This window comes from Crocodylus porosus, unplaced genomic scaffold, assembly GCF_001723895.1.
Source record: "Crocodylus porosus isolate Cpor-Errol unplaced genomic scaffold, CroPor_comp1, whole genome shotgun sequence".
Lineage (NCBI taxonomy): Eukaryota > Metazoa > Chordata > Crocodylia > Crocodylidae > Crocodylus > Crocodylus porosus.
This window is the reverse complement of record NW_017728948.1, coordinates 34,911,008-34,934,237: the sequence shown is the minus strand read 5'-3', so window position 1 is coordinate 34,934,237 and position 23,230 is coordinate 34,911,008. Positions and strand designations below refer to the sequence as shown.

Below are 23,230 nucleotides of genomic sequence, written 5' to 3'. Positions count from 1 at the left end.
TGGCCGCTCAACAATTAAACCTATGCGTGCAACATCGCCAGGTATAAGGGAACTAAGGCAACACTGATTTCCATAAGAAACAACTGATAAAGAAACAAAAAAACCAGCACCTTTTCTAAGGACCTTCCTAACTAGAACCCTTTCTGCTACTCAGGCTGCCTTCGCAGCAATTTCATCCACTTGCAGAGACGAGGAGAGGAGCAGGGAAGATGAACAGGAACTCTGGGGGTCACTACACTGTGCAATAAGGAGCATCAAGTTTCTCATCTCAGACGGCAACAACATCTCCCTCACATAAACACACCGTCATATTCACACTTGAGGTTTCCTGCTCAGGTTGAATCAGTGCAGTTTCACCATATTGATAGGTCTACATTATTATGTATTACTGTTTACATTTTGTTGCAAAGCACAAAAAGTAATTTTTGGATATTCTTAAATGTGAACATAAGCATGCTTACAAAGAGTTGCAACATACATTTATCAGTTAGGAAAGGGTTTTTTTTTTTAAGTTAGCTACTTGGCCATATCTTTCTCAATCCAAAAAGTAGGACAATGTGGGAAAATGCATGGCATTAATAAGCTGATGTAAATTATCTGGCGTATGTGCAGCTACCATTGAGAGAGGTGTTCTAAAAAAAATCTACTTAGCAAAATAATCGCTGTTTAAGAAACTGAAAAGGAGGGTTAAGGACCTCAGTATTGAAAAGTGTACGGCACAACAGTACGAAACTGTTTTTTCTCTGTTTTTCTCCAACACCACAGAGAAGCAATTACCTTCTACATAACTGAACACAGCACTTGGCCCTTAAGAATGTATGAGGACACCCAGACACCCAACATGCATGGCCATCTTCACTGACAAGTTTAAAATGAAATTTAGGGTGCCTATAGATATTTAGGGCCCCATTCTAACTCACAGTGCTTTACATGAGTTAGAGCCCCCCAACCCAGCACATGTTCGCCCTGGACAGCAGGAGGGAGCGCTCCAGCAGCCTCCGAGACTGGCAAATCGCCCCTTCCCCCACCCCCACTCAGCTCCGGGGCTGCCAGCAGGGGAGGGACAGAGAGCAGCACAGAGCTGCTGGCTGGGCTTGGCCTGGCCAGATCTGGAGAGACGAGGTGGAATGACGCCCCTTTGCCTCATGGGCCTCCCTCACCTACCTTGGCTGGGGTACTGGGGGGGAGCTGAGCCAGGCTGGGCTAGTCCTGTGAAGCAAGGGGGGATCTATTCCCCGACCCAGGCCTCTTAGCAGCAGTGGCAGCAGCGGCCGGGTCAGCTTGGCCTGGCTGGAGCTGGAGCAGCAGGGAGGGGGGGGTGAAACAGAGCCCCCTCACCTCGTAAGACGGCCTGGCTCGGCTCTCCCCGTACTCCAGCCGGGGTAGAGGGGGGGGGGGGGGGCCCCCGAGGCGAGCGAGCTCCATTCCACTCCACTTCCCCTTTCCAGCTCTGGTCAGGCCAACCCAGCCAGCAGCCCTGTGCTGCTCCCTTCCCTTCCCTCCCCACACAAAATTAACCCTTGGGGGAACATAAGTTCCCTAAAGCACTCTAGCACCGTCATCTAATACTTCATTTAACAAGACTTAATTTTTTGTAAGACTGGCCATTTTAAAACTGCACCGCAGCCACGCAAGTGTGTTATGTCATGGCTGTAGCTCATTTTCATTTCCCGATCATGTGGAAAATGTAACTTGTTTAAGTACCCTTAAATTAAACTAAACCCTATCCAAGAGAAACTTAATGGTAGTTTTAGAGCCAGAAACAGCTTGTACAGATGTCATAGCTGGAAAAATAAAATTAATGACTTAAAATCCAAATATTATGCAAATCAGGAATAATCTGTAGGAGGTCACTGTAAATATTTTTGCGTAAGGAATAAAAAGAATCAATTCCTTGATACTATTCAAACACAGGTTTGAAACTACATCTAAAATTAAATCACTGTGAAATATAAATATTATAGTTTTTGTTTATAATGCTTTAAGGAATGTAGGCAGCTTTTTCCATCTTATAATTTTAAGATGATCATGGACTACAGATATTAAGCCCCAAAGAATGGCTAGATGTTTAAACATAATGAATCAACAGCAAAGAAAGAGAAACATATGGCCACAGTTTATTTGAATGAACAAGAACTAAATAATTTAAAGCACAAATATTTGAGTGGTAAAATATACAGAGACCATGTAAATATACAATTAGAAAAAGACACTTGAGAGTATATTCAGACAGCATTAGCTAGAGTTATATCAAGATATGGACTTTCCAATTTTTTTGACAGTATTTAAAACATAAAAACCAAACTTGGTGTTTTTGACTCAAAAACATAGCTGCTAAAAGGGTCTATGTAAAGACATATGCATCGTAACTGGAGCATGAGTTTTGTGAAATGCTTTAGTTAAAAAAAAACAAACAGTATCTCCATATATACTTATCTTTTTGTTCATAAGCAAACAAGACAACCACAGAGAAATGCTGGACATAGTCTCACGACCTGGACTCCATTCAGGAAGTATATCAGAGAAGCCGGGTTGATGAAGCACAGAGGAAAGCCTGTTCTTTACTTAACTTGTAGAAGTCGGAGAAAGATGAACTTTTAGGAGTCAGACAAAAGATGAGGTATGTTTTCTTCTTTTGGAAGAGGAAAGATTATATACACATTGAGGTTAGAGGTAGAGGAGGGAATGGCAGGTCAGAACACTGAAATGAGAGCTGGAGAAAGAGGTGGGGTTGAGAGAGAATAGGAAGGGGAGAACCTGAAACTGTGGAAATGCTAGAATCAGACACTCAGCCAAGTTATCAACTAGTTCACAAACCATAGTCAAGAATGAGTTTAAACAAGAGGCATAAAAACATATGACCAGACGCAGGGGTGGGCAAAATACAGCCTGTGGGCCAGATCTGGCCTGTGAGGCCATTCTATCTGGCCCTAAAAATTCAGAAAATTAATATTTCTCCGTCTTTGGCTCCTGTCAAAAATGACAGGAACCAAGGGCAGTAGGACCTGCCCAGCCCCACCCCTAACCGGAAGCCCCAGCAGGGACCATGTGGCGGTATCGTGCCAGAAACTCGGGCAATGAGGGGGAAGGCACCCAGGAAAAAGCCCCTCCCCTGCCCTGTGGCTGGCACTCCCTGCTGCAGCCACTTGCAGCCTGCGTGGGGCTGTCCGGAGCAGACACAGGCAGCCCCAGGCAGGCTGCGAGCAGCTGCAGTGTGGGGCACTGGGCACGGAGCAGGCAAGGGGGCCACTTGTCCCTTGCACTCAGCACCAGCTTGTAACCCGCCCCCACAGCCAACCTAGGCCCTGCACTGGCTGTGGGCTTGCCCATTAGGGCTGTGCACGGTGGTGGCAGCTGCAGCCCAGCTGCTTGACACACCAGGCAGTGTTTGCCACCAGCACCAGATGGTGCAGCCCCAAAGTGTGAGCCTGGAGCCGGTGTGGGACCCAAGTTGGCTGCAGGGGCAGGTTATAAGTTGGTGCTGAGTGCAGGAAAAGTGGCCCCACCTGCCCCCCAGCCCATGCTCTGTGGCTGTCAGCAGCTACTCAGAACCTGGGCCAGCTGCAAACATATGCTGCCTTTCTGGCCCAGCCCCCACCTGTGCCTGCTCAGGACAGCCCCGCATAGGCTGTGAGCGGCTGCAGCAGGGAGCACCAGCCACAGGGCAGGGGAGGGGCTGCTTTTCCCCATGCTCAGCATCAGCTTATTCCCTGCTGTGGAGCAGGGTATTGGGGCTGCACACTGCCCCCTGCCTGTACCATGGGACTGGAGGGGCACTGGGAGTGAGTGGGTGCACAGGCCCACACCAGCATCCTGGGGCCAGTGCTGGCAGGGCCCAGGGCAGTGCGGCAGCAGTACAGGTTCCCAGCCAGCAGGGGCTCTATGGAGCCGAGCCAGCTCCCCACTTTTCCTGCTGGTGCAGCCCAGCCCGGCTGCACAGACCCCTGCCAGCCTTCGCCCTGCACTGGGCCCCACCAGCACTGGCCCTGAGACACTGGTCCCAAAATGATGACCAGGGGATGGGGCACCTGTCAAGGGGCACGGCTACCCATGCAGCCCTCGACAGCTTGCCAAAACTGGGTAGGCAGCCCTCCATGCAAAATAATTGCACGCCCCTGGTCTGAAGGTTGGATCTGGTCCACAGGACTCCCATGGGGACCAAGAATTCAGGGCAAGGGAGGTAGGGGTTGAGGGTGGAACCAGCTGCCAGAATACAGCAAATGGATACCTGCTGGGGAAACATGTCAGTGATGTGAGGTGAGCAACAACTGCATTAACCAGCACTGCTTGCCCTACTGCCACATTGACCCCTAGATCCAGGCCATGAGGAGGAGTTAAGTTGACGTCTCTACTTTAAACAATCATTGTGTGACCAACACTGGCAAGAAAAAAAAAATGAGGCCACTTACCATAATTCTGAAGCAAACCTTATTTTAGAAGGGGAGTCTGAAGCAACTCCGCTGCTGCGGGCCACTTATCTGAGGCAGCATAGTGCCTCTGCCCCACAGCCTCCAGCCCCAGCTGGACAAGTGGCAGCAAGGCAGAGTCCCAACTCCCAGTGCCTTTCACCTCACCACAGGGGGAGCAGCCAGACAAGCTGTGAATTCTTCCGCAGCTGCCCATAGTCCCTGCTCCTAGCACCGCCAGAGTATAGCCTGGCACTGCCCACTTTGCCACAGGGGGAGCAGCTAGATGAGCCGCAGCTTCTCCCATGGCTGTCCATAGCCCCCCAGAGTGCAGCTGCTACAGAGAAATTAACAAGCAAAACAAGAGAACATCTGTCCAAACTTCCTTGGACACTTCCTTTAACAAAGGAGCCAATACTCATGAGAAGACTCCAGCCAAGAACCCTTCAAAAATTCCAACCAAGAGCCCTTCTAAAGTCCAGCAAAGTCACCTCAAAAAAATCCTTCCAAATCAATATGATTGCTATTTACATTATAAATACATTAATGTAGCTATATTACTTGTCTGTAATTGATTGAGTATAAAATTCTGGATTATTTTTGGTGAAAATAGGGTACCGGGCCTTGGTTCAACCAATCCCCCTTTTATAACCTTGTTTCCTATGGGAAAATTGGTTCCGAGTTGCAACATTTTGACTTAAGATGCAGTTTTCAGGAACCAATTGTGTTGCAAGTCTGAGGACTTCCTGTAGTGGAAAGGCAGACTAACCCATTTGGGTGTCAAGTACCTCTTCCAAGTGTAAAGATACCATCACAACCCTTAGGAACTCAAGGAAATATGACAGAGAACAAGCATACAATCCTGGCTTGCTTATAATCAGTGGCATACTCCTACCAACTTCAGTGCAGTTAGGATTTCATTCTTGGAGATCAGAAATCTAGAGAGAGGGCTCAATGAAATTCCCAAGTGTTTGAAGAGTGAAGCAAACAAGAAAACAATGACTGTGGTTAGAAATAATAGGCCAATAACGACCCATGTGTAGTGCAGATGTTGATAGTTTAAAAATGGTATTTAAAGGTTTGATTTTTGGGAATTGGCTTATGGCTGCATGTATATGCATTAGAATGGTTCAGGATGGGCAACAAGGTATAATTGATTTTTAAGAGCCTGGGTCACACATGCACAGGTTCACAGCCCTGGAAGCAGACAGATGGCTAATACAACAAGGCCAACAGATATACACACACAGTCTAAGAAAAAGGAGATATGTACCATACTGTTGCATAACACAAGATAAATATGGCACCAGTCACTCCAGAGGGAGTGGGGTACGAGTCCCAGTTTTGGGGGAACAGACCAAATTAGGAGGAGAGCTGGAAAGACCAAATCAGCATGTGTGAATGTGATGAGCTACCTGGACATATGACAACCACAGAGAGAAAACAACCAGCAATAGCCACAAATGAAGAGTCATCAAGAGTCATCAGGAGGTAAGGAGAATGTGGGCTTCGGCATCCCACCACCAGGCTGCTGACACTAGGAGAAAGTCTCAGAGTGAAGCCTGCATCCTGGCCTGATGTACTTTGACCTGATGACAGCCCTAGTATTTGATAGATCTACAAAACTGCTTGATTGTTTGTATTGTTTCTTTTTTGTTATCACTCTGTATCAATAAATTTGCCCAATGTTTAAGTCTCAAGACTATGTACAGTATTTCAAAACAATCAAGGTGTTGCAATCAGTACTCTGAATCAGAGAAAAGTCCAACTGTAAAGGACCTCCAGATGTCACCTAGTCCAAGCCCTCCACCACAGGCAGGATCATCCCTATCTAAACCATGTTATGCAAACCTATCATCAGTGTTTCACATTTTCAGTTTGTTTTTTTTTTTTTAATACAGGAATTTTTCAGGGTTTCTTTTCCAAACAAAAACCAGGTTGAAATTGGGATAAAAGAAAGAAAAGAAAAAAAAATTGGTTTAAAACAGGGAAAATAATAATACGTTCCCATGGCAGGAAGGGAGGGAGAGAATAACGCTGAAACTATGGAAGGGGTGGGGGGAGGGGCGTGGCACAGTCCATTGGCCACTCCCAGGGCTGCAGCAGGGAGCAGAGCGGAAGGGAATGTCAGTGGGTGCAGGGCAGGGGGAGGCACAGATCTTGCTTCTACGTGCACCCCGGGAGAGCTGCAGGTTGGGGGCTGTGCCAGGCTATTCCCAGGGGCCATGTGCCCCCGAATCTGTGTGCAAGATGAGAGAAAGCTGCTGCTGCAGGCTGGTGCCAGTGGTGGCACTGGGCTCTTCCTGGTGCTCGGGACGTGCGGCAGCCTGCTCTCATCCAGTGTGCAGATCCGGGGGGGGGGGCACGCACCCCATGGGAAGAGCCCAGCAAGTAGAACCCAGAGACAAGTCAGGTCAGGAAGTCAGGTCAATCCCAGAAATCTAGGAACAAGCCAGGTCATGAAGCCAGGAGATCAGGCAGACAATGAAATCAGAAAGCAAGCCAGATTGAGATGTTTGGCAATCTAGCTGAGAGCAAAATCAGAGCAGAAGCCAAAACGAACAGCAAAACAGTTTCTGCAAGGGTTTATACGGCAGAAGTAGAGAATCAGCTGATCCTGACCAGCTACTCTGGTGACAGGAAGCAGGCAGTAAGTTTGGCCCTGTTGAAGGCTCTTGGCCAATCCACACAACAGCTACAGGGTGGCAGACCAGGATGTTGGCCAGGTTATGGCCCCAGGTTCAAGTGTGTGGCCTGACAGAGCTGACCTGGCAACTGGTAGAATAGTAGTGCTGCTGATGACATCATACTGCACCACAACTGGCATGTGAATGATTTTTTTAAAACTATTTATTAGCTTCCCAACTCTAGATTTCAAGGCCAACATATATTAATTTAAAGATGAAGCAGCATGGTAATTTTGATCATGAATAAATTGCAGTTAAAGATAGCCTTTGAAAGGAATCCTTCATGGTGCCTAAACAGAAAGCTATGAAAATAAAATAAGCTAAATTGAAGTTTCGCCTAAATAAATTATCAGGTATTTTTCAGCCTTAAGCATGACATACCCCTTTAATACAACTTTTATATGCTTTTTATTTGTTTAAACTCAAAAATATTAATAATGCCAGCTTAAAAATAGAAAAAGGAAACTTTTGAGATATATTCTGGAAAAGAATATCTTTTCTTAATTTAGTCATTTTATCCAAGATTCAAAACTAAAGAAAAGAACACTTTAAAATGTTCTTTGAGAAAAGAGAATCTAATGAAAAATTGTATTAAATGTCTAAGACTGAATATGTATATTATTAAACACTAAATTAAATTTTTTTTAAAAAAAAAAATCACTGTAATGGATTAAAACCATTAAATTAAAAAATCATTAAACTTCTAAATTAAGAAATAAAACATAGGTCCAGCTTACTTTGTAAAAAACACTAATTCATTGTCATATCATATTTTACCCTAACTTGTTCTATAACATCTTTCATTCAGGTTTTTCTAAGAACTTAGCAAACATTAAATTCAACATTTAACACTAAACAATATACACATATTTCAGGCTTGATCCTGCAACCATAAGAGTATCCCTTCTACTAATACTCCTTCATTTTTTTTTATATAGCTTGTATCAGGGGTTGTCAGCTGGGGGTACGCGTACCCCTAGATGTACTTAGAAAGGTCGTAGGGGGTACATGTGGGCGGGCGGGCAGGGACGGAGAGCACCCCAGAGCACAGCAGCATCCTCCTCCCCGGTGTGTTCCCACACTTTACCTCTTACCTGGGGGAGAGGGAAGAGGAAGACATGTGCGCTGGGCGCCGCTGGCCCCACACAGCACACCGCATCGCTTCCCTACCCCCCACCTCAGCTCGCTCTGATTGGCCGCAGCCCTCAGCCAATAGCTGATGGCAAGGAGGTGCCATGGGCAGTGAGGGTCTGAATGGAAGGTGGGGGGCAGTGTGTTTCTGTACCCACTCCCAGGAGCAGGACTGGGGGCAGGGGGGAATCTCAATCCAATTGTCCTACCTCTGAAGAGCATGTCCCAAACATTAGAGATCACGGAGTAGAACTCTCACAATCCTGTTGGCACAGTTCCACTCTGTATACATTATCTGCAAGAGCAGGGACTGATGTCCAGGTTCTGATCCCCCAGAGGAGTACCCTCACTATCAGGGGAAAGTCATTCTTGCTCAGTTCTCAGCAATTGATACAAACTAGAAAAATGTTAAAAAGGCGAGATTAAGGAAGACTCACTCTGAGGAGTGCCTTACAGTCATTTCTCAAGTGAGGGAAACCAAGTCAGGAAGTTTCTCACTATGAGGTTGATTAAGCATTACCTAGAGAGGTTGTAGAATCTCCATCCCTGGAGATTTAAGAGCAGGTTAGGCAGATACTTATCTGGGATGGTTTAGTCAGGAATGATCCTGCCTTGAGCAGGGGACTGGAGCAGATGACCTATTTTCCTATAATCCTAAACTGAGGAGATAGTCCTAAGGGTAGAACTGGCACTTTTCTGGGCTGGAAGCCTAAGGAATGGAGACAGTGATTGGGTAAGCAAGGAAAATAGGACTGGGACAAAGAGAAAAGGCTAGAGACAGATTGGAGAGTATAGAGAAGATGAAGTAATGTTTTTTAGGTAACCAAAAATCTGAATCTGTTAGAACATTCCCTTCTAGAGTGTGGAACTGCAGGTTCCTGAGAGATTCTCCATTCCTCTCCTGTTAAGAAACATTTCACTAACAAATGGTATGACTCTTTCCTCACTAGTATGGTACACAGGTGATGCCATACTAATTTCTATTACTCTGCCACCTGCTCTGGTGGCAAAGAAATAGGTATGTATCTAAGGTTTCAACTCGGCTGATTATGCATATAGATGAGTCCACAATGTAGAGTTTCTTGTTTCAATTGACAATTCTAAAAAACATATAAATATTCCTGTAATTTTTTATGCAAAAGCAATCAAGTTGCTTAAAACTAAACATTTTCATAGGTGGTCTTAATTGGATTAGTGCCCCAATTTCTAGGCACTAGCCTTTAAAGTACATGGTCTGATTTGTAGAAATACTTAAAGACTCACAAGTCAACTGAACGCATTGCACATGGTGCTTGGAATATATACAGTAATACATAATACTAAGGATTAAAAAAATCAGATACTAGGTATTTCAAATTGGGAATGCAAAATAGTAGCATATTTTTTACCTTAATTATGTGTCCCCCAGCCTGGCTACAGGTTCAATTAATGGTGTGATAGGAATCATCTACAAAGTTAATATACATTCCTTGTATTATCATGTTATTAATTGCATAAACATGTGGCCAGGCAGCAACTTAAGATGCGATTAACTTGTTTATCACATCTTATGTGTAATATACAAGAGGTTTAAGTGCCCCATTTGCAAAACTGAAATAACAATGCTCTCTCATCACAAAAGGGGGCTGTGAATATCAATTCACTAATACTTGTGAAAAACTCAGATACTACAGTGGTGGGCATAACAGAAAAAAGCAGATGAGAGAATAATTCTGCCTCCAGACCAGAATTTGTAGTAAATAAATTATGGAGCCTGCATGCTGAAGAAACAGAAAACAAAACATTGAAAAGCTGCTCAATAAGTGAAGCATCCATTCTATAAACTAAATGAAGTAGAAGTCCTCCAGAAAAAAACTGAGATATTTCAAGACTATCACACAAACAAAGAGGCTGAGTTTTTCCAACAGGGAACCTTAACTGTGGCATTTCCTAACTAGTGAGTGCTTGGCTTGGTGACCTTAAAATTCTTCTAAATATTTTTGCATGTTAATACCTACAATAAATGAACACTAGTAAAGAGTTAAATTCCAGATAATTAACTTAAATACTCCTTAAAACAATTCTGGAGCAGAGAGCTTTCAGTTTATTATACTGTGCCATCATGTAATCACACTGCAAGTAACATCTTGTACTTTATAGTAGATTAGATTTATACCTGAGTTTTACTTGAACAAAATCTCTTCAACTACAATATTTTGATGCTTACACACACACACCAGTATCATTCTAGTAGCTATCTGTTATCCCTCTAACAGTGGAAATTTACAGTCCTGTGTAGTATCGTTACAGGTTTATTCAGCTGTAAACAGAACGCATTAAAGGAGAAAAAGTGTGCAACCATGCAATTCAATGCTCCAGAATGAGAAAGTGTTAGATAAACCACAAAAAACTGAAATATACATAGATTGCTGTTTTATAATCTGCTGCTATGATTTAACAATTGTATAGTTTTACCAAAAACCTCATTTCGTTTTTGTAAAACACATGCCAATTGGTAGGCACAGAAATGTAGTATAACATGAATGTTTCTTCCTGTAGAAATTCCTGGATTATGACAGGCAGTTCAGGGATGGATCCAGGAAGTGCAGTGGTGCAGTCACATCTGCCTCCCCCCAACTCTTTACTTCCTGGCCTGGGAGCAACATTTCTATGCAGGCATCACTGAGGGAGTCAACTGACCTCACAGGTCATTATAATCTACCAGATTCCTTCTAAACCAGGGATGGGCAATTATCTGGACCACATAGAGAATCATGGGCAGGGTCAGCAACCTCCCACCCCTCTGTAACAACACACCAAAACTCCCTATGGGTTTGTGGGCAGGTGTGAGCAGTGTTCAAGAGTGGAGTGGGAGGGGCAGGAGAGATTCGGATCACATATGCCTGCCTCTTGGGGGGTGGGGCATGTGCATGCATATATATATACAGATACATATATAGATGTGTGTGTGGAGTGGGGGGAGCTGCCTGGGTGCTAGGTCCTGGAAGCCTACTGTGGGTGATAGGAGGGAGGGGGTCATGTGCAGCAGAGATGCCCTGGACAGTACATGGCACTCCCCACAAAGTCTAGCTCCACCCACTCAAGCCAGGGCATCCTACACTGCACTCCTGCCAGTGCCTGCAGCCTGGCTGGATGCTTCCCTACATCCCTTGCCTCCAGTTCCAGAATCTGGAACGAGAGCCCCATGCTCCTGCACTGAGTGGTACAGCACAATGTGGCAGGAGCAATAGGAGGAGGTGGTGCTGGAGGCAGGGGATGCTGAGCAGCACCCAGCTGGCTGCAGGAATTCTGGGAACACTAACTGGAAGCTGCTCATGCTCCTGCCCCAGAAAAACAGGGCTCCAGCTCCCTGGAAGGTGGCTGGAAGCTGAAACTGGAACCCCAGCACTGGAGCAGGAGCCACTCAGCTGAAGCTGCTCACCTGCCCACCCACAATGGTGTGGTGCAGCACTGCAGCAGGGGCAGGAGCAGCTTCCCCATGAGGCTGCAGCTGGCCAGGTGCTACTCTACATCCCCTGCCTCCAGCAGCAGCATCTCCTCTTGCTCCTGCTGCACTGTGGCTGCACTGCTCCAGACAGATGCACAGGGCTCCACCTGAAGAGATTTGGCTGCTTTCCACTGGAGGTGGCCAGGAGCTGAAGCTGGACCTTCACGCACTGCGGAAGGAGCCACCTGCCTGAAACAGCTTGCCTGGTGTAGTGTGGTGTGATGCAGCACAGCAGGGGCAAGATCAAAAGCAGGAGCTGCCACTGGAACTGCACCAGGAACAGCGCTGCATGCTGGCCAAGGCCCGGGCCAGCGGGAGCTGCCCTGGCACAAGCAGGCAGGCATGGCCCCACGTAGAGAGCCACAGGGGCAGCCGCAGGCTGGATCCAGTCACCTGGCAGGCTGGATCTGGCCCACTGGCCCCCTCTGTTCTAACCTCTTCATTCCACAGGTATTAATGACCCTCTCCACTTTTTTCATGGTCTTAAGGTTCCACTAACCAAGCCATTTATTTCTTCTGCAATTCTGCTGTCTGTTAGGTGATCCTGATAAACTAGGTTCTCCTACTTCACAGCCCTGCAGACATTTTTAAACTCTGCCTAAAAACATTAACTCAGGTGTAAAAACATTAACTTAAGTGAACATCAACTCTGGTTTGCAAATAACTTTCAGTGAAACAGTAGATGCACTTTCAAGATGATCAAGAAAAATTGATATTGTTTTATAAAATGGATGTACATTTAATTTTAATGACTACAGAACTAAAGCAACAACTTTTTTTTGAGTATTTTTGCTTAATTCATTGTGTTTTTTAACACAGAATGCATGAAATAGCAAATAAATGCACACTTCAATAAATTTATATTTGTTTTTGCTTTGCTCTTAAACTGAATGGTAGCCTTTGATTCCTAGCATACTAGTAAGGCTTCTAGTTTCTTTTTACCTGGAGAAAAATGTGCATTGTGCTAGAAAAATAAATAAATCCTGAATCTACCCATGAAGCAGTTATATAAAGTGCTAATCAACAATGGCATTTAAAAAGTTTATGGAAACTGAATTTGTAACACTGTCCTGTTGTGCTCACTCATCAGCTTTTGTTTGTGTTGCTCTTTGTGCTGCCCGGGGGGGTTCTGCCGTCGTGGAGGGAAGGACTGGGCTGCCCCCTCAGCTCAGGGCCTGCCAGCAACTCACTTCCTGGCTGCAGGAGAGGCAAGCAGGCTCCAGGAGTTTAAATAAATAAATAAATAAAATAATCAGGCCCCTCACCCCTTTTTTTTTCCTTCAGTACAGCCTGCCTATATGAGCTGCTGCTGGGTTGTACAGCCCCTGAGCTGGCCCGGTGCTTCCTTCTAATGGCGGCACCCCTGGGATCACCCAGGGAGGGTGTGCTAGTGGGTGGATACCGCCTGGGGGGACGCCACTGCCCTAGAGGGAAGGTCCAGGATCCCCCATAACTCAGGGGCCACTTGGCCTATTGGCAGCTTGCCCCCCGGCTGCAGAAGAGGCAGGTAGGCTCCAGTACCCTGTGCACCATCCCTGCTGTCTTCCCGCCACCTGGGATCACCCAGGAACGGGCTGGCCTGACCCTGGGGCAGCACGGCAAGGGGGCAGCTAGGTGTGTGGGTGGCAAGAAAAGACAGTGGGCACTGTGCGCAGGGCACGGGAAGCCTGCCAAGCTCAAGCTTCCCTGAGCACATCTGGGCTTTCAGCACCATATGCACCATTGCAATTTATGTAGCAAACTAAAATACATTGGATGGGTTTTACCTGGCTACATAACAAGGTCATTTAAAGTGAAATATGCCACCACAGGTGTAAACAGTGACGATATTAAAATGGTGCAAAGGGCAATTAAGCCACTTGAAAGGCCAATTTTGTCACATGTACAAGCACCTGTGGATCAAATTATAAAAATCTATGATTTCAGGTCTCAAAGTCACACTCACAAACCCTGGTGAGTAGAAAGGGTGGCAGCTATTACACAACTACACAAAAATACATGTTATACACAAAATAACCTCAAGAAAGCTATTTAATTAGACAATTGTAGAAAAGAATGATTTGTAATGTACACAGCTTAACATGAAGGCTAGTGACAGACATTACACATAAACCGGTTAAGGGATCAGAAACTGGTTTAAACCTGTAACAGAACATAAGTTCAGTGCACATAAACCAGTTTCAAAATGGCTGAAACCGGTTTAAGATAAACCGTTAAATGTAATATCAGACTTAACTGATTTGTGTCAAACTAGTTTAATGCAATGTCTGTCCCAGACCCCTTCCTGGTTTACCTTAAACCAGAGTCCCCCAGCATCCCAGATGCTTTGCAGTCCTGGGCTGGGGTGTCTGCTCCAGAGAACAGGCTGGGCCCGGCCCTCTACTCCCTAGCCAGAGCTCTGGGGAGACTGCAGGCACAGCAGGGTCTGCCTGGTTTCCCTCACTGCTCAAGCAAGGATTCCCCTCTCCCCCACAGCACAGACCCCAGCCAGCATGAAAAGGGTGTGTGTGTGTGTGTGTGTGTGTGTGTGTGTGTGTGTGTGTGTGTGTGTGTGTGTGTGTGTGTGTGTGTGTGTGTGTGTGTGTGCTGGGACAGGACAAAGGCAGACAGGACAGCATCCACTTAGGGCTTTCTGGAGCTAATCAACAGGTCAGCTGGTAATGTCCTGCCATTCCTTCCTTGGAAAAAGCTGTTTAACAAGAGCTTGAACTACTAAGAGAGGCTTTTGTTTTGCTGATAGGCTGATAAACACTATGGTTTTTATCAGCGCCCCTGCTGGTTTGCAGACAGGGAGAAGGGAGATTCAAAATCTTAGTATCATCAAAAAATGTTTGCATAGCATGCGCTGGCTTTGCCTCAGAGTGCTAGCCCGGGGCAGTGACTAGGGAAAAAGCCTGAGATGGTGCAGGCCAGAGTGGGGGTTTAAACCCCTCCCTTATCAGACCATCCTGCGGAGCCTGGCCACACACCCCAGACCACATTCAGCACATTCAGTGGAAGGAAAGGGAAGGCTGCATATGCCTACATTTCTGGAATGAAAAGGAATGTCTATTCATCTTCAAATTCGTTCAAGCTTTGCAGGTTAACTTAACCTGCAAAGACTGAATCAATTCAGGCTCAAGCTTTTTGAATGTCTGTCCCTAGCCCAGACATGTAAGAGGAACACTCAAGCAATCTTTCTTTTTCACCAATTTGATCACTTCAATCCTGTCTTCAAATTGTCATTGGCTACCCTCTCCTTCATTGCAACTTTAACCTTTAAGACCTGCATAATTCTATTTTTACTTGTCCTTTTTCCCTAGTGCTGTCAACACCCTTTGCACTCCATTCCATTAGTGTTCCTTGTCTGATCCACCTTTTTTTTTTTTAAAATATAATCAGCAGCATCTCCTATACTGCCATCTGTATGAATATGACCCCCTGGAACCCAGTCAGAGTCTCAGTTCTCTCCAGTTTTCAAGCAACTCTTAGGCCCCTGACAAACATTATATTTGTCAAACATTACATGTACTGCAAGACAAACTGTAACAGTAGTGAAACCAAAATTCTTCCATACCAATGACAGTGAAACAAGTTACCCTGTGTATACATTGCCAGGTGCTCTCCTTACTCAAGGACAGGCAAGTATTTTGGGTGGAGGGCTGCTTAATAAGCTTTGGTGAACTGTTGAGGGCCACATGAGTAGTCCTACCGTTTGACAGTTGCCCCACCCTCTTGTTGCCATCTTGGGACTGGAAGTCCCACCCCTAATCCCTGACCTTTGCCACTCCTTTTGGCTCCCCAGAAATACTTTTGGGGATGGGTTGCCATCTTAGAACCAGAAAAAAAAAACAAATCATACACTAAAAGTTATGCATAATGCATGTTGGGGGGGCTGTGTATATGTGGGGGGTTGTGAGGGAAGGGTGTGGGTGCATCAGGGAGGCTGGGGTGGTGGCAGCTGCAGGTGGCATGTTTAGGGCACAGGCGTCCAGTGAGGTGCAACAACAGGCAACACTGAAGAATTCAGCAAGAGGTGCAACCTCTGCCGGACTGTCTGTATCACTGGTGCTCCCTGCCACTCATGCACAGCCCCAAAGCTGGACAGCATGTGGGTGTGAGGAAGAGTGGGGAGGAGGCCCCTCCACCTTCCCCCCATGGCACGCAGCCCCGGCAGGCAACCGCCCCCGTCCCTCACGGTGCCCATCTGTGCTCCACACTGCCGCTACCCTCTGGATGGGCCCAGCCCCATGCTCTGTGCTGCCACCTCCCCCCGTTGCTTCCCTACCTGCTGCCTGGAGCCAGCAGGAGACTGGGAAAGTGAAGAAGGTCCTTGGGGGGTGCAGCAGTCCCGCACAGAAGCTGCATGCTGGCTGGCTGGGCCCTTCCACCCGTGACGGTGGGAGCAAGGCAGTAGGGTATGTTTGGAGCTGTGTGTACACGTGGGTCCCTCACTCCCACCCTTGTGTGTGGAAGGGCTGGGCAGGAATAATTTGTTGGTGGGTGCCCTGGGCTGGATGGTACCCAAGTGCTTGGCAGGCTGGATCCAGCCCACAGGCCATATTTTGCTTGTCCCTGCTCTAAATTATACCAGTAGATTGTGACTACCTTAGACGAGAGACCAGTCTTTCCAGAATGTTTAAAAGAACTCAACAATTTGTGAAAGCTGTTAGAAAGAACCAAGCAAAACAAAAAGAAACAAAGCCCAGCTTTTCACGAAAATAACAGCATAGCTTTCAAAAGTGATAGCAAAGTAACTCACTCCTCTTCAAAAAAGTAACATTTTAAACTGTGTCCAATGAGTTTCTGGTAACTTGTTTTTCTAGGGAAGCAGTTTTCAGTTTTTCATTTGATATTTAAATAGAAAAATTAAACTTTACAATTTACTTTTTTCATAATTGCTTTTACCTTCATTCCTCAAAACAAATTATCTGACCTTTAAGTCAGTAATTTTACTTTGCATATTAAAAAAACCCCATGTCTTTAAGACATGAAATCCTCAAGATATATAAAGATGTGCAATGAAGCCAACAAAATGTATTTCATATTTCTAACCTGTTTGTCATCATAAAGAGAAAAACCTTTGAGATTTCAACTGTCCTGATCATTTAAAATAACTTAAATCCAGCATCGAGCATCACGAATAAACTTATAGTATATTTTCGTTACTACTTCGGCAGTGCTTTTGATTTTTTAAAAATTAATCTATTACTATAAACAAATGCCTGATAATATTTATTTTTTATAAATAGTATAAGAAGATTTCTATCACTAGGCCACACAACACTTAATCAAATCTCTTTGTCAAAACTGTCTCTTAGAATTAGGATTCCAGAGCTAATGCAAAACTCTCAGTGCCTGGAAAGAGATAAATGTCTAGATTTTCCTTACAATCAGAAAGATCCAAACAATATATAGTGACCTTTTAAATAGTCAGTTACCAATGCCCCTACATTATAATGGAATCATTATCTTCAAAGAGAGACAAATGCTGCATTAACACCTATATGTAAAGTCATATACAATAGCACAGCTAGCTAAACGGGAGGCCACCAGCCACAGTGATATCTGCCTGGCCACTGCTGCTGGCAGAAGCAGGACAACCACTGAAGATGCCCAGCGCACCACCCTTACCCATGGCATAGAAGTGCCCAGGTATACCTCTGAAATCATAAATATACATAGATTTTGTGATAACACTAAAACTCCCTGACCCAAAGAGTTTACAAGCTAAGTTTTTCCCAGGGGTTGATGATTACGTACATGCTTAACTTTATGTAGTGCAAATAGCCCTATAGACTTCAATGTAACTATTCACATGGCATAAGATTAAAGTACATGCATAACTCTCCTGGAATCAGAGCCTAAGTTAAATTGAACAAACATAGGAAAAACCATGAAAATTAACTCAGAGAATAGTGCATATCCTATTACTCCCTTTTTGTATTTTAAATAAAAAATATATACAATGTCCAGTATATAAATAAATGTATTAATTCATAATTATATGTGCATATTGGGGACAGGTGGAACAGTGAGGAAAGAGTTAAGGGCCACCATCTTGTCAAATGATTTAGCAGTAGTTTAAATGAAAGGGTGAGTTGTCTTTCCAAAGAGGGGTGTGACAGAACATCCCTTTGGGTGTTTGTCGCTTTAAGGGCTGGAGCAGGAAGCTGCCAGGTGGCTGATGAAAACAGCCATTTTGGAGGGCAACCATTTTGGTGAGCTGTTATAAGGGCAGAGCAGGGTAAAATCAGTCAAGAGGGAGTAACGTCGCCTGGCAGAGCTCCTGCTCCAGGAATATCTCAGAAGTAAGGGTGAGGCTATGGGGAAGGAAGTGGCTTCTTTGGTCCTGGGCATAACCTAAAAGTGCACCCTGCCAGGACAGGGAGGCCTGGTGGGACTGCCGGTGGTGCAGCAGCCCCACTTAAATACCAAGACTGATCACCTACCCAATATAATGCGGGTCAGGGCACCTAAACCCCAGTCCCCACCTTTGGCTGGGTCACTAGGAGAGTTGGGGGGGAGGCAGGCACACTTTGTGAAGCACCTGAGCCTGTAGGGGTGCAAGATCCCAGGCCCTGAGAGTGGCCAGGCAAAATAGTGGAGCCAGTTAAACTCAGAGAGGAGCGGCTGAGTCCCAAGGGGGTGTTCAACACTAGGCCTCAGTAGGAGGGGTGGTGTGTTTGTCCAAGGGGGAAGGAGTAAGGAATGGCTTAATGAGGGGCTAGAGCTGAGAAAGCCTGGAGTGAGGCGAATCAGTGGTCACCGCCCATATGAGGGTCACAGAGGACCCAAAAGGCTGGGCCAGGGCTAGGTGAAGAGAGTAAGCGGATAAAATCGGTAGTCATTGCCCTGATGAGAATCACAGGAGAGTCCCAAAAGGCTGGGCCAGGGCTGTCTAAGGTATGAGTGGACAAGCCTGAGGATCTCTTCAGCGGGAGTGTGGCCTCTACAGGCGGAATGTAAGAGGCCCTTGTGAGAGTGGGGTGGAATGTGAGGCCCTTGTGAGAAGGGGGCAGTAAGAGAGAGGCCCGAGTGGGGCATATGCGGTTGGCCTTACAAGGGGCTATATTTGACCCGGCTGCAAGCCGGAGCTGTTTATGTTTATAGCATGACATCTGCAAAGCATGGTGTCATGGGGAGAAACCAGGGGGAAAACCCTGAGAAGCCTGGGGGGGAACCTGGGGAGCAGGAGCTGGTCGGGGAAAGAAAAGAAAAAAAAGAGAAGCAAACAGAAAGGTTCTTACCTTTAGCAGGAACCACGGCAAAGATGGAATGGCAATGGAACCTGAGCGGCTCATTAGTTGCATTTTTATAAAGTTGCAGCCAGCTGATAACAGCAGCTGCAGGAGCTGGCTGGGGGAGTTAAAAGGAGCCACAGGCAAGGAGAAAGGGGAGAGACCAGCTGGAGCGCCGGAGGGGGAATCTCTCCCGGAGTCCCCTTGGAGGGGAGGAGCACAAGGGTTTGCATCCTGCAGCCCCAGAGGAGAGCGCTACCGGCAATGAGGCAGGAGGTGAGAGGGCAGAGCAGAGACTCGGAGACAGAAGAGAACAGGAGAGGTTTGAGACCCAGAGTTGCCGACGAAGGGTCAGGAGAGTTGGCAGAAGCCAGAACACCAGATCAGGTGGGACCGTAGAGGGCTCGGACAGCCCCAAGGAGGTACCCCAAGCGGAGGCTGAAGGGCACAGTCAGCAGGAAGGGTGGCGGAGGACAGGCAATAGCCACATAAAGCTGCCTCACCAGAAGATGTAGGGGAGACGCACCGAGGGGGTTCATCGGAAATACAGTGAACCCACAGGGTCGATAGAGAACGAAGGGGAGGATGCGGAGGACAACAGGTTGACCCAGACCCAGTCTAGGTTTACCAAGGGCCTTAGAGGCCATGGCCGGTGGGAATAGGTATAAAAGGGGGCGAAGACCATCTCTTGGTAACTGGTGTTTCTTTGCCGGTAATATACTTCGTGTTTTCTTTTGTTGCCCACTTTTGGTTGGGTTGTGAGGTGAGGAGCCCAGATAGGGTTCAACCACAGGCAAGGCCAATCAGCTGTGCGGAGGAAGGTGGCAAAGGGGGCTTTTAGCCAGACTTTCCTATAGCCTACTAAGGAAAGGGTGGCAAAGACCCAGCTATCGGAGGGGTGTGGCCGAAGACGGTTGGCATTCATCAAGGTGGGGTGTAAGGGTGAGATAGAGAGAGGGGAGGTAGAGCCTCACAGAAGATCATCGTCCCGTGGTCCCATGTACGAGAAACACCAATAGTCAAACCCCACCACTGGGATAAGACTGAAGTTGTGGCAGGCAAGACTGGGGAGAGACTATCCTGGTCAATGACACTGACTCAGCGGGACCACAGGGACGGACAGACAGACAACCCCAAACATCCGGGGACGCGTAGCACGTGACCAGATGTTCGAAACCAGGCAGGTACACATGGGACATGTGTAGGGGTGGTTGGAGAGTGTACATTTGGCTCTTGACACCAGGGAAGTTGAAGGGCAGTCTCCCATCTAATAACATCAAAATAATATGACACCAAGGCATGGCAAATGAAAGAGTCAGATGGTTTGCCTGGAGACAGGGACAAGGCCATACTAGCACCAGGCCTGGAAGTTGCCCTCATCACAAGGGGACAGTCAGAAAGGAAAATGCAGCTGAGGCTTACCACCTGTTTCAGTCAGATGAATATTTTGTGTTAAAGTTAATAAAAGCTACCACAAGGGAACAGCCCTTAGGCTTAGTCTACAGGATGGAGTTGCTGGCATCTTCACTGCAGTAGCCAGGTTCCCTCGTGTAAATGCAGGTCTGCTGATAAAAGGAGTTTTTTATGCTATCAGGTACACCAGCTGCCACAGCTGAAGAAATCTTAATCTGCCTACAGAGCTGCAGCCAAGCTAAGTAGCTTTACTGGCAAGATCCGTCATGTACAGAGTGTTACAACTGCCAACAGAACTTTGCAAGGAGACAAGGAATAAGAGATATGAGGTGGCCCTGAGTTTCTCTTGGCCCTTTGTATATTTCCTATAAAATAGCAAACAGCTATTTGAGCTTGCATACCTGGAAATCAGTATGGTATTTTGCAAATGTTTGCTTCTGTGACCAAGCAATATATTCCTGCTATTGGAAAAAAGAATACTAGAAAATACACACGTGCAGTTTCAACAGCCATTTATACTTTAACCAAACTTTACTCCTTACCTCAGGTTGATTTGAAATATTCAGAATGAGTGCCCACAACTCAGCTCTGAGTGCTGTTGGACACCCCTGGCGAACATACTGTTGAGCTGCAGCACTGTCTTGTTCTGTTAAAACTACAAGAGGTATAGATGCCATGAATGTCTGACAACAATTCATATGTTTCTGTAAAACTCACCATTTTTTTAAATTTAACCCATGCTTTTTACACACTGAAAATGATAGAGGTAGACAACCACTGTAACCTAGGCTACATCTCTGCATTTAAAAAATTTGAACATTGCATTTTCCATATATTGATCTCCATCCAACTGATAATGCCAGCCTTGTTAAACACTTTCAGATTAAATAGTTATTGGATCTGACATCTACTTTTTTATCTTTTCTCTTCCCTTCTCAAGCAAGTGAAGTAGATCCTTATTGCAAGAAGGCGCATATGCAATTGGTCACACCAACAGTAGTTTGGGGCAGCTTGTTATAACAACAACAAAAAACCCCACTGGATTATTTTAACTGAACAGAAAATAAAAATCAAGAAGACTACAAAACAGACAGTGCTGCTTAGTCCGAACTTACAGAGAACTTGTCATACTGACATTAATGTGCAAAGGATTTTACTCAGAGCATTTTATACCGTCCACAGCCATGGCACCTCATACACTTTACTGTCCATCTCCCTGGGCCACAGCAACCCTCTAGTCTAAATCAACAGGTGACTCCTTCAGCTTATCAGTTACCACTTTCTATCCCTAATCCACAGTGAATAAGCTGTGTAAGGGAGACTGATTCCAGGTAACTGAAATTCCCTGCTCATCTTTTTAGAAGTCAACCAGAACCCACCGTTTGAGTGAAAACGGCTGGACTAGCACTGCTGCTATTTACTTAGGGTTATCGGGGGCCGGGGGAGAGAAGACTGCAGGGTTAGGACTGATGAACTGCGTTCACATCCTGGGTCACCCTTTTGCAACACTTGGCTAATGGGACAGCACCTCTAAGAAGGCGGTTCTCATTGGGTATTCGTAATCTACGTCACAGGTTAGATAGTTGATATTAGCAAGCAAGGTAATGAGGGCCCCTTCCTGCTCTGCTTTCACCATAATAAAGGAAGCATCTAAGGCTGAAGTTACATGTTACACTTAAACCATACTAAATCTGTGGAATGTTAAGCAGTGTTAAAGTTAAAAACTGATGAAAGCAGGTACGCATTAAGGGTTAATACTGTTCCTTGCCTGTGTGCATAGGTCTTCTCTGCCACTAGAGAGAGGGCTTGGCTAGGAGCCAGGGAACCTGGGCTCTATCCCTGCTCAGGGGGAGAGGGGGCTGGGAGTAGTACATCCTAGGATGCTGGAGGACTGCAAATTGCTCATTTTATTTCAGTGTAGCAGACTGAAGTTACCCAAACACAAAGTAGCATGGTCCAGAGTTAACCCTTGGCTTAAGTGGTGTAGCTTTAAGATACGCAGAGGGCATTTCGCATAAGTTAACAAGCTATAAGATGCAGATCTCCTAGGCTGGTCTGTGGGACAGATCACGCCACACCAGTGCATAGAGCCAGGCAAGCAGGGTGTTGCTTGCAGTACTCACCCCAGACTGACCCCTTATGCTACAAGGGGCACCCACATCACTGGACCCAGCCCACATGCTAGACTGGCTCCACAAGTAACATGTAGTATATTGGGTTGATCCAAGACCCACAGGCCAGAACCAGCCCACAGGCCATGTGTTTAACAAGCCTCCTTTAAGATTATTTTTCCGTACTGATAATATAAGCATAGCTACATGCTCATCCAGCAATCCAGAAATATCTACCATGAGAAAAATGGCTAATGAAGAGCCTTTATGACATGCCATTTTGCTAAACAACCTTAGGATAGCATCACATTTTGCAAAACAACCTCAAAATTAGCAACTGTATTGACAAATAACTTGCGTTGCTAGGCCTTCTCAACTTAATCAGTCTCTGACTAAACTGTAAATACATTACCAGGCCAAAATGGGCCAACCTTCACAACAGAATTACGATTTTTTAAATTTTATTTATCACGGACTCCATACATAGAAGAAAATTAATTGACTCCCGTAAGATGTCTGTGCAATTCATACTGATGATCCAAACAAACACTTTACTAAATTTCTACTACCAAAATCATTAAAAGTTTGTTAATAGTATGCAGAACCATAACTAAACCAAAGGATGGGGACTGTCTTTGAAGTGGCTCAGAATCAAATACTCAAAGACTTCTTGGTGACTGGAAAAGACGTGAAAGCGAGCAACTTGTTTAAAGCATGTGCATGTGCGTGATTAGTCAGCTCAACTACACACACAAACATAAACGTGGGTGAGCTA

The 23,230-nt window shown here is 45.8% G+C and overlaps 1 protein-coding gene across 1 annotated transcript in view; it reads right to left on the bottom strand.

Moving 5' to 3' along the window:
• The window catches only part of TBC1D19 (TBC1 domain family member 19), a 104,900-nt gene that overhangs the window by 27,830 nt on the left and 53,840 nt on the right, over positions 1-23,230 (bottom strand). The window contains exon 11 of the mRNA XM_019553301.1: positions 20,887-20,999. Within this exon, the coding sequence (XP_019408846.1) occupies positions 20,887-20,999 (113 nt within the window). The remainder of the gene's footprint in view (positions 1-20,886; positions 21,000-23,230) is intronic.